Source organism: Mytilus galloprovincialis, chromosome 3 (genome assembly GCF_965363235.1).
Source record: "Mytilus galloprovincialis chromosome 3, xbMytGall1.hap1.1, whole genome shotgun sequence".
Classification (NCBI taxonomy): domain Eukaryota; kingdom Metazoa; phylum Mollusca; class Bivalvia; order Mytilida; family Mytilidae; genus Mytilus; species Mytilus galloprovincialis.
In genome coordinates, this window is record NC_134840.1 from 43,626,235 (window position 1) to 43,641,614 (window position 15,380).

At 32.5% G+C, this 15,380-nt stretch overlaps 1 protein-coding gene across 1 annotated transcript; it reads right to left on the reverse strand.

Moving 5' to 3' along the window:
* Positions 1–1,521: 1,521 nt before the first annotated feature.
* Positions 1,522–9,720, reverse strand: LOC143068019 (uncharacterized). The gene is made up of 9 exons (XM_076241760.1): positions 9,408–9,720; positions 8,572–8,699; positions 7,676–7,796; positions 6,767–6,839; positions 5,872–5,889; positions 5,102–5,284; positions 4,386–4,555; positions 3,065–3,176; positions 1,522–2,141 (listed from the first exon to the last, which is right to left on the reverse strand). Exons 1-9 carry the CDS (start codon positions 9,417–9,419, stop codon positions 2,008–2,010), a joined length of 951 nt encoding a protein of 316 aa, XP_076097875.1. The 5' UTR covers positions 9,420–9,720; the 3' UTR covers positions 1,522–2,007.
* Between the last annotated feature and the right edge of the window lie 5,660 nt (positions 9,721–15,380).

The window sequence follows — 15,380 nt, forward strand, 5'->3', positions numbered from 1 at the left end:
GATAATATAAAGAAAATTATTTTTTTAACAAAATCTCGAGATGCCTTACTCATTTAAAAGTGATAGTACGTGCGATGCATGGTTTCATATGGACACTAACCTCATACAGTGGAGATCATTTCTATCCTCTCATTAGAACTGCATGTCAGAATAATCTGTCATAGAACTGTTTTAAACTCTCCTAGAAAAGTTCTACCTAAATCAGTTCTACCATAGAAATGTTCGAAGTAGAACTGTCACAATCAGTTCTAGGTAGAACTGTCAGGATCAGTTCTAGGGTAGAACTGTTTAAAACTGTTCTGGTAGAACTGTGTCCATTAGTCCGTCTGTTCGTCCGTCGGTTCGTTCGTCCGTCTGTTCCGCTTCATGTTAAAGTTTTTGGTCGAGGTATTTTTTTTATGAAGTTGAAATCCAATCAACTTGAAACTTAGTAAACATGTTCCCTATGATATGATCTTTCTAATTTTAATGCCAAATTAGAATTTTTAGCCCATTTTCACGGTCCACTGAACATAGAAAATGATAGTGCATTCTAGGTTAATACATGTATATATTATATTCTTATGACTTCTTTATTGTTTTTGATTCTTTTAGACCAAGAGTTCTTAAAAAAACTTTTCTAGGGTAGACCTGACTAAATCAGTTCTAGGTTAGAACGGTTCCAGCTAGAATTGTCTAAAAGGTGTCAGGGTGACAGTTCTGCATAGTCCTAAAACAGTTCTCCTGACAGATTTGATGAGAGGTTAGAAGTGATCTCCACTATATGTTTAGCCTATATCCGCTATTTGATTTATGCTTAAAATTTTTTAGTTTTTATTTAACTTTTATGCCAGAATATTTCATAATTCTACAATTGTTCAAAATAGGTATAATTGTATTTGGCAAAAACGTTCGGATATTTTGTTCCTCCATGGTCTTCAACTTTTTACTTTATTTGAAATTTTAAAGGTTTTGATTCGAGCGTCCCTGATGAGTATTTTGTTGACGAATAGGTGCCTGGCGTACACAATTATAAATAAAGGCAACAATAGTATACCGCTGTTCAAAACTCATAAATCTATGGACAAAAAACAAAATCGGGGTAACAAACTAAAACTGAGGGAAACGCTTTAAATATTAGAGGAGAACAACGACACAACATTAAAATGTAACACACACAGCAACGGAGTAAGCATTAGACAAAATCCGACGAGAATAACCAATATAACATTAAAACCAAATACATGAATTTGGGATAGAAAAGTACCGTGACACGTCTTATAGTAAAGTGAATTCACACTCAAATAAAGGAGAAAACAAACGACACAACGGAAACACAACGTAAAAATGTTACACACACAGAAACGAACTATGATATAACAATGGCCATTTTCCTGACTTGGTACAGGACATTTAAAAAAAATGGTGGGTTGAACCTGATTTTGTGGCATGCCAAACCTCGCACTTTGATGGCATTGTTAAATATAACATTAAAATGACAACATAATAATACAGGACTACAATACAAATAAATAAACCTGGTAACTTTAATGAGTTTATTTTTCATTTGAATTACAGTATTATTGTATTAACAAAATATATACATATATGACTAGGAAATACATACTTCAGAGAATACACGAGCTAATATTTCTATTGAGAATCCAGGGTAATGCTTGTTTTATCATTTTATAAAGGATGATTTATCCTATAAAGGAAAAGACTGATGACAACGCCTATCTATATGACGCCTATCTATATGACGTACTAAATCCAAGTTATTAATTTATTCTATAGAATGTTTCACTAATATTCCTCCATTTTTTTCTACTTCGTATATTTTTTTTTCGCCATTTCTTCTTGTTTTATACAGAATTTACAAGATATAAAAACGCTTCATATGTGATTTAGATCATAACCACTTTTAATGTTTGATAAAGTAAGATAGCAACTGTTGATTAAACTTATAAAGATTTAATTCTAAATAATGAACTTGTACTGGATAATGTGATACACTTGTCACCCAAGTTAGTTTCCAATAAAACTATGATTTGTAATGTTAAATTTGCAGTCATTGTTTAGATCTCCACTGTGTTGCCGAAGTTCTTCACATGAAAGATGTTTGAGCCGTATACCTCTTCTGGTCCATGACAAATATTTCCCTAAAAAACAAAAATGTTATCATATAATTGAAATAGTTCTTTTAAGCACACATAAGAATTAAGTAAAATTCTTTACAATTATCTAAGATAATTGATGAGGCAACTAAACTAGTAGTTAATTCTCTTTACGAGTTTATATCCCAAGATTAAAAGAAATCTTCCAAAGATTAAACTTTGAAGAGTGCTAAAAGTATATTTGTATGATTTTTGTGACAATTTTACAAATATCCTTAAAATAAAAATGTTCTTCACACCTATAAATTGACAATGAATGACTAGAATAGACTCGTAAGCTTTTGCTCAGCTACTATATATATAAATGTTGAACGGATCTCTCATTTAGTGACTATGTTTGTGAAATTCATATTTGTTAATTAGAAAACATGATATAGGTTAAATGAAAAGTTTGTCATTTTAAATCCAAATATAATTTGTTCCACGTGGAAAAGATGACTGGCCACCAAAACGACTTGGGAATATAAATATGGTCAATACATGTCTTCTTCCAACCGGCAGTGAAGTTGTTGTCATACTTAGGGGTTTGTCTGAATGTGCGGGATGAACAAGTATGCAACCACGTTTGGTCAGAATGGGGACGTAAAATCCGATGACTCGTGTAGAGAGATTGCCACGCTTACTGCACGTTAAAACCTTTGGAACAACCCTTTGAGAGGTCCGTAGGTGGCCTATTGCAATACTTTCTGTTCCCATTTAATATACCATCATTTTTCTAGTGGCAGTCTTAATTTCAATAAATTTCATTGCGGACGGCATCTATTACAGGACCTATAGTTATTGTTTTATAGTTATTTGTTCTCGTCCTGAACATGCATGAAACATTTGCCACTGGACGTTAAGCAACCAACAATCATTCAAAAATGGCTGTTAAGCAAAAAATAAAATGAAAAAGAATAAATGAATACCTTCATAAGCCATCGATTCAAACATTTCTTTTCCATTAGGAGTTTTTTTAAGTATAAAAAATCTCGAATCTGCTTTTTCTAACTCGACATCTCTGTCAGGATGCGGAAATTCCTAAAAAAAAATATGTATGATGAAGGCTTATTTTTATAAACAATATTTGTGAAATTGGCCACAATGTCATTTAAGAGTCACAGAACAAGGTAGAATATCATGTTAAAAAGTTTGAAAAATTTGTTTGCACACTAGTTATATGTTTTTCATGTCAGGGCTTTTTATAGCAGACTATTATACGGTATTGGGTTGTTGAAGGCGATAATCAATAATTGCCATTTTTGGAAAGTTTTCTCACCACATCTCCTAATTTCTATAACAAATTTCAGAAAAGAACACATATTAGCGATCAGTACATGAAACTTGTGGTAGAACTCTATATTAATGGTTTGATAAGTAACAATTGAAAGCTCAAGCAAAACAAAAATACAGCAAAGAATACTCGCAGTTACTAAAAGCAAACTTGATGCACTCTTAATCTGTCTTTTTTAAATCATTAAGTCCCTATGAAAGTTTTTTTTTATTGTTATAGTATTACTAAAATAAAAAAAGCACATGCAGTTTCTTCTATAAAGCTATAAATATGATTTTTGGTACGCGATTTACCGCTTTCAAACTAAAATGGTTTACTCCAGGAGTTCGCCAGGTTTTTTCCCCATAATTTACTTACTAAAAAGTAAATTACTCAATTTACCTGCATTCATAATATACTACAAAGTGTGTTTCTTTTGTATGCATGGATTAAAAAGGATACCAGTGCGTAAATCGAAGGATTATAGACAATTTGCCTTTGAAATATCTGCATATCAAATAAAAAATGCAAAATGTAGTGTTCGAAAAAGAATACTTAAGAAAGTTCGCTGCTCAGTTTCAAAATAAATAGCTTTCTATGACACTAATAGATATTGGTAGGGGATTAATTGAGGAATCAAAAAAGCAAAAAAAAAAAGGGATCAATGTGCTTGTTTTCTAGATATTAGCCATTGGAATTTTGGCGGGAGAATGTTCTCTCTTGATTTTTCATAGCTTTATCATTGACCAGTTAAAGTTCTCAAAAACTATTAATAATTAAATAAGATTTTATAAGACTTTTACAATTGGTTTATAATTATACATGTAAAAGATTTATAAAAAGAAAAATGGGGTCCATGGGCAAAATATTTTAAGGCATTCAAATGCATAATACTAGAAAATTCTGAAAATCTGACAAAAATTCCAAAACATGACCATCAAATATCCTGAAGGTTAATTTTATTAAGCTATATTTACCTCTGCCTGTACGTCTTTTTCATTCTTGACTGTGATATATAGTCCTTTCTCGGGATTTCCCTCCTCTCCAGGCCACTTGACGGCACGTATAATACATACATACGTGTTATTCAGATCATTTTGTCCTCCACTTAAAACTAAATAATTTTGACAGGCAAAGGTAAAGCCACCTATAAAACATTGTGAAATCAGAACAGATATAATTGGTATTGATTTCAAATACTATTAGTATGGATGATATCTTAAAGCAACACTTTCTATATTGATATGCATGTTCTATTATTACGACCTGCTCTATAATGTACAGTCTGTAATTTATATATTGTCAACTGAATGCACCCTGGTCTCAAAATGAGATTATTTTGGCAGTGTTCTTAGTCTGCAAGGAATTTATAAATACATAATTATATATTTAACATGTTTTTTTTTTCTGACAACAAAGATGAAATAGAAACAGGAACGTCTCAGAGAGACGACAACCCTATATATAACAGAGCAGAAATAAACGAAGGCCACCAATAGGTCTTCAACACAGCAAGAAAATCCAACCCATGGAGGGTGGTCATCTCTGCTTGTGGCTAAAAAGTAATGTATGATAGTTCAGCGAAATGGACGCCCCACTAAACTCTAAAACATACAAATGAACAAAAATTTACTAAAAGCAGTATCAGTTTGACAGCAGAATAAGTTAGCTCTGATTTATTGACTTTACGTACCTCTTTCTTTGACATCACGTGGTAATGATTCCGTGACTAGTTGGTTTTCAGCTGTACATTTGACATATTTTGTGCTATTGCTTTCGGATATATAACAGTCATATGAATGTATGTACTTGACATTGTATACATGTGGTTGAATATTCTGAAATAACTGTTTAATTATGTATCTAAAATTGAAACCTGAAATTGAATAGAAATATTAGCTATAGTAAGATTCTCGGCAGTTGTTTTTAAATTGGACCGTTTGTTATATACTCATTCATGTACCTAACATTATAAAAATCTATAGATGTGTTTAACACAACTGTCCCGTCTGCTGTTATGACATAAATCATTCTTCTGTGATAAGAAGTTCATACGAAATCAAGTGAAACGCAATTTCGATCTGTAACTAAATACTTTACACATATAAACCAAAGTATCAGCTCATGGTATACAGCCATAAAAAGACGGTAAAACTGTTATGTTGAGAGGGACAATCCATGGCGTTGTAACGGAATCGATTCGTTAGAAATGATGCTCTAATTTTGGAAACTGTCGTGTTCTCTTTTAAGTTAACCTTTGCAACAAATCTTTAAGAGATCTGCTATTGCAGGTTGCCTGTGGTTGGGCATGAAATCGAGTCTTTCCTTTATATACTTTAAATTTTATTGAAAGCCGTTTGAGTGAAGTTTTTTCAACTACAGGTTTTTATTAAAAGTACTCGTCGTAACCTAAGTAACACAATTCTAAGAGTAAGATACAATTATATTTACATCAATACATACCTGCATCTATGTCAATATCTGGAATAAAAAAATACTTTCAGTATACATTTCCGTCTGTTTCTTCAGTTAAACAATTTGTTTCCTTCACATAAGTTTTTTCAGCTTGACTTATAAGCTCACACCCTTGTCATAAGACTGAGACCTTTTTGAAGTCTCTGTTTAGATCAGTCTTTTATTAGTTTTTTTGTGTAGCGTTTTGTAATCGTTTATTGTCTTTTCGTATATTTCTTTTTCGCAATAGTCTTTTTATTAAAATTGTTCATGATTTTTAATTTTCCTTTGGTATTTACTTTATCTTATAAGTTAATTGGACTGGAAATTATATATGACGAAGGCAAATAACTAATCATTTCATTTTGTTATAAATACAATATTTGATCAAGAAGCATATTTACTAAAATTAAAAACAAAACAAGAATGTGTCCACAGTACACGGATGCCCCACTCGCACTATCATTTTCTATGTTTAGTGGACCGTGAAATTGGAATAAATTCTCTAATTTGGCATTAAAATGAGAAAGATCATATCATAGGGCACATGTATACTAAGTTTCAAGTTGATTGGACTTCAACTTCATCAAAAAGTACCTAGACCAAAAACTTTAACCTGAAGCGGGACAGAGGGACGAACGAACGGACGGACGAACGAACGGACAGACAGACAGACAGACGGACGAACGGACGCAAAGACCAGAAAACATAATGCCCCTCTACTATCGTAGGTGGGGCATAACAATACATTTTTCAACGGATACACACGACTTTCGAAAATCATTAATTTTTTATGTAACAGAAGACCATGCTGTTAGATTATCATGTCTCTTAGAATATGGACTAAGTTTGAATTCTGATACAATATCGTGTTTAAAGTGCACATATAATATATCATACTTGCCTGTAGGTGGGTATATCAATAGTTTAATTTCAATCATTCTTAAATCTCCGTCTTGTTCTTCCCTATCTATAATCTACATATTAAACAATAAGTTTATATACAAATATGTCCAGAACAGCTCGTATAAATCAGTAGTTTTATACACGAATCAAAATAAATGTTGGAGATACTGCAATGTGACTCCAGTCCAACAAGACACAAACATATAGATGCAGAACAAACGATAAATCTGTATTATAAGAACTTGGGCCTAAATACATGTATACTAGAAATGGCCTGTATTCGCTATTTACTATCAATTCCAAGTTTACTTTATACTATATTAGTGACCGATTTGGAGAGTAAACTTGATAGTAAATTTCAATACTAGCTATTTCTAGTATATTCAATATGTTCATATATACAGAAAAAAATGAAAATGTTGTTTATGGAGAAAAAAGTTGTCCTTTCCCAAAGTACCTATGAAAATCGCCACTGTCTAGTCATGTAGAGAAAATATATAGCAAATGATGACGATGTTTCTTGCTAGGGCAGGAACACTAAAAGGGACTGTATTAAACTATTGGGATGTGAATGTGATATTTTTAATTCAATGTTAACTCATAAAAGTATGTAGATTGTAACATGTGTTATCAACTTCCAAAATCTAAATATTTCAGAGTTATCTCCCCTAAACTATAAATCTGAACTTTTGGGAACAGATACCGGATGTGCTTAACAACCTAATTATAACGTTACCAATTTTTCAATTTTTTACAACAAAACTTTGAAGATTTCAGTTAAACATTACACGTTAACGTTCATTGAGGGCATTGTAAACCTTTATTATATCTATTAGTGAATATGCAAATAAGAGAGAGAGAGAGAGAGAGAGAGAGAGAGAGGGGGAAATATTTTGAATTTACTTGCCAAGGTTATACATCTGTCTTCCTCGGAAAAATCTAACACTTCTTTTACCATTTCAACAATAGTAACATGATCAAAATGGCTTATTGACTGTCCATTTAAAGCAATGAGTCGGTCATCGTCTCTAAAATGTAGGAAACACTTAATATGCAATCTAGTATTTGTTTATATGGACAACACCATATGTGTAATGGAAGTAATTAAGACAGGTGTTAACTGACCACAATTGTATACATAACGATAAACGTACAACGATATTAATAGACACACACGTTTGAGATTTCTAGAAAGCTATGGGCTGCTTCGTTCTATCATAATTTAAAGAAATGTGTGTGCATGTGGTATTAAAAAACAAAACAAAACATTCACAAATAGACACGAATCTGAAGGTGTGTCTCTCTGGAGGTGTTCCTAGATTGGCAGAAGTTAAAAATTCAGATAATGCAATTTTATAAACAATGTATAGGAACATGATTGTTTAGCAAAATTCTGCATATTGTAAATTAACAAAGCAAATAAATACGTATTAATAATTGATATTTCAATATTAAATTTCAGTGTGCAATTCATGCATAAAATGAACAAGAAATAATGACAGTTGATCGGAATACAAATAGTAATTTTTTCATCATTTCATGTCTTATCCTGAAACGAGAAAAGTCTGTAATTCTTTATCTCATTTAAGCCAATAGCTGTTGCTGTATCTCTGCCGCATCATAGAGCAACTAACCAGAATCCATATGTGATAAGTTATTAATTCAAGATGGCGTGTATTTCGACTGAAACTAATAGCTCCGCACCGTGATGCGAAGCAACTATTTCTTTTTAAATTTTTATATATAACAACCCACAACTAATAAATACGAATAAGCATAAGTGATATTTTAATTGCGCATTACCTGAAGTTTTCCTCGTCATCGTTCAATATGTTGGCCTTTCTTATAAAATGTTCTCCATTTGTAGAAAATATACTGAATAGATGTGCGTCTGTCTCCATTGATCTACTCCGAAACAGAACTTTCGATTCCTAGACAAAAAAGAAAATAGTTTCATTTTCATAACAGCGTTCAGAACCGCAATACTTATGTTAATAATAAATAATGAATCATTTACTTTTTTTTAAAACTAGGTTGTGATCGGCTATCCATAACAGTGATTTAACGCTCACCCAGTCTGTCAGAAGCCTTCCAATGGGGATTTAGATAGAACAAAAGAATAAAGCGCGTTTTCGACTTCGTGTTTTCGACTTGTCGACTTCGCCTTTTTCGCGATTTCGCGTTTTCGCCCTATAGAATATGAAAGGCGAAAACGCGAAATGGCCTTAACCGGCCACCATAGAAACCAGTAAGTGAATAACCTGAGCGCGTCAAGAAATTGTCTTGGCCACGCTGTTCTAAGTGCGTTTTTATTGTTAAAGTGAAAGATTTTGGTTGGTTAATACGAAGGAGATAATCTGCTCTATAACCATCTTAGCTTGTGAGATTATTTCACAACTGTCTATACGCGAAAGAAGTCCAAGTATTGGTGTATAATTCCTTAACTTATAGTCACAATTTAAGTGTGTTCATGAGTCGTGATTTAAAATGAGACACTGAATCATCACGAGTAATAATGATTGAACATACAGAAACGTCTGACATTTTACATTATTTTTTTCTCATTTTTTTTCGATGCAAATTAAATTAAATTAAATTAATGAATGTCTCACTATAAGTACAATATAATAATAAATTACCTGTTTTTCCATATTTAGTTAATAAAGGTATAACTGATATTATGTAAATATTCCGGCTTCTTTTAGTGTACTTGTTAAAGGTAAACTATATTTATATATCAATTTAAGGAAAACATTTCTGGGAAGTTGTTGTTTTGAAACACCGTGAAGCAACAGTTAATCAAGGAAACTACCGTAGGGAAGTTGTTAGCTATACTCAGATAATTTTTCTTAAATCTGCATAACATTATAAGGTAACTGCGTACCTTCACTACAATAGTTTCCGCGTAAAGCGTGATGAAATTACTCCTACATAAATGAAAGTACACACTATACTAATATATAGGACAAAATATATCAAACACAATTTACAATTGCCGATCGCCCACAAGACTAGAAGGACACTGGATTTTATTACAATCTATCATAACATACATAATATTTTATGCAAATAATATCTATTTATATAAGTAATGCTTTCGATACGAATTGAAAACATTGACTCTGTCATAAATGAACCCGCCAGCCAGGAAAAACCAACAACCAAGTTACCTTAGTCGATATAGAAACCTGTGTCCAAACCCTAATGCTAGGCAGATCGTCTCGAGAGTTGTACATTGGACAATACTGAAAATTAATATCACGTGTCCATACATATATTTGAAAGAACCGTTAGTACAATAATTTTCCTCTATACTTCGAAACGCGGAAAATTATAATGATACAAGTACACACCCGTGATATCGCGGGTTCGTGACTGAATTAAAGTATATAACTATGCCTAAGCCTTATTTTAGTAATTAGTATTGTCATCTGATAAAGTCATGTCGATTATAAGATACAAAGTTTTCTCTGCTTTCAAATCTTTCTGTTTGAACCCGTCGACCTGGAACTTATCAATTTTTGGTAATATTAATTATTTGGAAAACAAAAGTTCCTGGCTATCCAGGAATGGAGTATTTTTTAATCAACAGCATTGTCCTATATTAGTTATCTTAGAAAGTCTTGCTGATTGCTGAATAAAACTACAATAGGGAACAATTTGACAATAATTGAATTTAGTAGTGTCAGCCCTTTGATTATGACCCGTGTACATAGCAAAATCCTAAATACACCGTTTGGTGGTGCGCCTGTCAAATGCGGAACGTACAGATAAGGTAATAGCTAACAGGTGAATATACTATTGGTATCGGTATCGGATTCGACCCGGAACTTGTTAATTATTGGCAATATTAATTATGTGGAAAACAAAAGGGTCTGGAGGGGTGTAATTTTTAATCTACACCATTGCCCTATATTAGTTATATATAGAGTTGAATTCTTTGATTTGTCGTTTTTACCCGATGACGGCTGACAAATTGGACCTCGTAATTTTAGTATTATAGATGTAGGCTGCATAATTTAATTGCTTTTTTAAGTGGCAACGTGGTCGAGCTATTTAAAAATAAAACAACACGTAAAGGTAATCCTCTCAAACTGAAAACTAACTTGAAATAAGAATAAAATGGTTCATTTTTTCTCCAAAGTTTTAAAATTGTAATTTACAGCCCGTAACAGAGAAGTGATCGAATTGATGTTTCTTTACCGTCAAAATTAGCTACGTTATCGACAAACTTAATTGAGTAGTGACCGAACTATTGGTACTTTAACGTTAAAAAGATTGACAATGCTGACAAACTTTCATGTGTCGATAATCAAGTTTAATACCGATAATATTGAAAACAAGTAATAGCTTTTCTAAAAAGCTTGCCGTATTTTAGCTGATTATATTGAGATCAGTGGTTTGTGAGTAGTTTATTTTTATTGGAATATTGCACTTCAAGCAATATGAAAACATAGCGCTTTTTTCTACTAATATATCATTTTTTGTTGTATTATTGGTGGACCTGTGTTATAATGGAAGGAGACTTAATAAAATTGAGAATGGAAATGGGGAATGATATTATAATAAAATGTATTCTGTGTCTATAATCAACTTGATAAAATAGCATATAACGTAAACATACTTTTGAGGATTACTACTTGACAAAATGGACAACAACAGAAGGTAGTGGCGGATCCAGAGGGGGGCGTAGAGGGCGTCGCCCCATCCCCCCCCTTTTGCTTGTTTTTTTTAAAATGATTAATCATACTAGACTATGTGAACTTCACCATTTCCTGTGTACTCTATTATTTAATTTTTATGCGACAATTCTTTACTTAAGAACATATTTTTCGCCATAATTTACTGATTGTCAAAGTCTTGTGATTCGCTATGGTGGAGTTGACCAGTGCTTCGAAAAAAGTCGCTCAGTCATTATGAAATTCAAATTACAGTAACACATGATTGCTTAAGCTGAGGATGACAATCATGACACCTTCAAAGCGACAAAAGTTTGAACAAGAACATATTGACTTCTATTTCACTATTCCACCAAACAGGAAGTAATACTCTATAGACTATAACACTCTCATGAAAAAAGTTCCATGGCAATATTATTTACCTACGAAAACATGTTTAACCCCAAACGCCATTGTCATGATTGATATAGACTATATAAAATTGCTGTTGGTGTGAACCAAGCTTTGCGTTGAAGACCAAACTACAACCTTTAATAGATTACTTTTATAAATTGTGACTTGGATAGACATGATAGACAGTTGACTTTGGTACTTACATGTATATGAGATCCAGTTATATCTATCTACAAGATTGAGAACACATTTGTTTGTAATAAATTTAAAACATATTTAATTCTGTAATATCTGATAATATGTATCAGTTATTTGTGATTTTTAATTTGATGTGTACTGGTACTCTCTGGTAATGCCAGTATCAGCATGATTAGTTGTGATAAAAAAAAAATTGGGCAGTTGTCATGTGCAGGTACACCACATGTGGATCTTCTTTCCCCTCTCATTTATAAAATTGTGCATGATATTTATCACAGAAACGCACCAGTATTTTGGTGAATGAAACAGTCTTGTCATATTAAATTAAAGTCAAAGGTTGAGTAAGAGGGTTTTTCTAGGGGCCTGGGCCACCCCTTTTGTAGGAATTTTTTTTTCTTTTTTTTTCAGGGCATCACTGAAGCATGACTGAAGTTGGCCCCTTCTTAGGCAGTCAGTGTGTTCCGATTATGAAAATTTCTGGATCCACCACTAAAGTTTGAGTAAAGTTAGATAAACATTTAATTTATGACAAATTATGCTGAAATTTGCACAGATAATGAATAAAAAATCTAGTAAATTAAAGATAGGCACTATTATTCAAAGCTTTCCTTGCTTATTCACAAGGACATATAATATCCTTCATGCTATTCTGATCTGAGTTTTTATTCATACATACATGTAGTCTGGTGCTGTTCCAAGTAGTCTTCTCTTTTCTGTTTCTTGAGAAGTATTTGTTTTACCTGTTCAGTCACTGTAAAGTGTTACAATTCATATTTAAACGCAACACATAAATAGTGACCAAAAAGGTACGGCTATCACATGAGAAGCTAGAAAAAAGTAAAATGTATACATTTTAAACATTTTTGTTGGACTATGAAAATGTGGTATATAGATAGATATGCATAGATAGACCATAGCATAAATAAGTAAACACATTCAATGGAGATGTACATGTAAGATGAATTATGAAAAAAAGAGCCATGGCCAGGGGCCCTAAGCTTGACAGCATTTGGTGTTGAACAGGTAAAATGTTTGCATTGACAATAAATATAGCCTTTGTTAGAGGTGAGCCAGGTGGCCTTTCTCTAAATAAGCTATATTAAACATATTTCTGGGCTAGGTTGAAAAATAAATGAAAATGACTTTGAAAAAATCTAATAGAAATACACCAAATTTGGGAGACCTAGATCTATTAAAATGTTTGAAATAATAAGAAAGTTGACAAGAACTAAGCTTTTTCAGATAATTTACAGACTATTGAAGTCAGCCTATAATAGACTCTTTGACTTCTGAAATGTTTGCTTATACACTGTGCTTTCCTATACTGATTTAAAATCAGTGGGATAGTTTTCATGAAGAACACTGAGCGTACAGGTATTATGACAAGATAAATGTTGTGTTACATGTATCTACCCAAATAAGTAAAATATAAAAATTCTTGACTTCTAAAACCAGTGATTGATCTCCTGATTTACATCTCATCACTCTATGCAGCTGCTGTGTGAAAACAAAAATTGACTTACCAGTATGCTTCTATCCATTGAGTTGATTTATTTTTAATTATTTTGCTTTGAATACACCTTATTGCTACAATACAAATGTATGTATATGTCCGCCATTACAAACTGTACATGTACATTACAAATATTCCATGTAAAAATTTGATGTTTACATACAAAATATATGATGCCACAATGGATAAGTAATTGTTGTATGACTTAAATGGTTATACAGGGACAAATTCTCAGGTCAGCTGGGACAATACATGTAAGTAGGGGTGGGGGAGGTGGCAACTTCTCCAGTCATGTTTCAGTGATTCCCTACATAATCAACCAAATAGTAATGTTCATCATGAAAAAATATACTAAGTGTAAGATCTGATGATGTGAATAAATTGAAATCAGACATATCAAATGAAATTTTCAGTGCTTTTGATATAGTTATGGGCGATCTGATGAGTTAAGCCTTTTTTGACTGATTTTTATATTTCTTTCTTATGATGTACTGTTATACATGTACCACTGTCCAAGATTAGGGGGAGGATCGGAATCCCGCTTACATGTTTTACCCCGCCACATTATTTATGTATGTGTCTGTCCAAAGTCAGGAGACTATAATTCAGTGATTGTCATTTGTTAATGTGTTACATATTTGTTTTTCGTTCATTTTTTTAATATAAATAATGCCGTTGGTTTTCTAGTTTGAATTGTTTTACATGTCATATCGGGGCCTTTTGTAGCTGACTATGTTGTACAGGCTTTGATGATTGTTGAAGGCCGTACGGTGACCTATAGTTGTTAATGTCTGTCATTTTGGTCTCTTGTAGACAGTTGTCTCATTGGCAATCATAGACATACATGTACCACATCTTCTTTTTTATAATGACTGCTGATCACCAGTGCCCATACTGGGACTATTATGGTCCAACAACCAGTGGCGAATCCAGAAATTTTCCTAAGTGCAGGCCCACCAAATTTCCCAGAAAAGGATGGCATGCCCCCTGGCCCCCTTCTAAATCAGCCTCATGACAACTCCAAAGAATAAATCATCATGTACGAGTACATTAAAGATCATCAAACTGTCTACCCCACATGCAAACATCTTTTTGGGAGTTAGCTGTGTTGCAAGTTTTTTGGGTTCGAAGGATCGTATAAATGATTGCCTTGGGGGTCATTGACATTGTCAAAATTATATAGGCTGTGCATTAATGTAAAACGCTTAATTATATAATTTGCAACAGCTGACACTATAGTATCCTATAGTGCACTGAAACCCTTGCCAATAACAATACCGTGATGCTTGGTGTAGGCTTCTTTGCACATATTGCTCACCTTGTAATTTTTGTATTCTTCTAATCAGTATCGTCGGGTTTGTTTATTTACACCAGAAATCAATGAAGCGATGAAAGTGCTGGAAACGAAATTACACCTTCGGTAAATTCCGTGATATTAATATTTTCTAATCAATATGTCAAAGCAATGAAAAATAAATGGTTATTACTTTTATACATAGAGCATACGTTTTGTGTATTTACTATTTAAAATTTAAGCTTTATTCGAAGAAATCTTATACAAAAGTATCTCAATCATTTAACCGTTTTAATACGCAGTGTAAAGTGTAAATTATACACATTACTGTTCTATTTTTAGAGAATAGCAATAATAAATAAATGTACAGTTTCTTACCAAAATAGCAACATAATTTCAAGATTAAATCATCACATTGTCACATGATTATATAATCTACACCAAATTGACAGTTTGACGTGAGTTATCATCATAACCAATCACTATAGCAAATGAACACTTTATCATAATATGAACCTATAATCTAGTATCATGA

Bases quoted from the DNA above. Each gene is read 5' to 3' on its own strand.
- LOC143068019 (XM_076241760.1), bottom strand. The intron at 7,797-8,571 runs GTAATGCGCAAT...CCTACATTTTAG, and splicing joins GATGACGAGGAAAACTTCAG to AGACGATGACCGACTCATTG. The intron at 3,177-4,385 runs GTAAATATAGCT...ATTTTTTTTTAG, and splicing joins AAAAAGACGTACAGGCAGAG to GAATTTCCGCATCCTGACAG.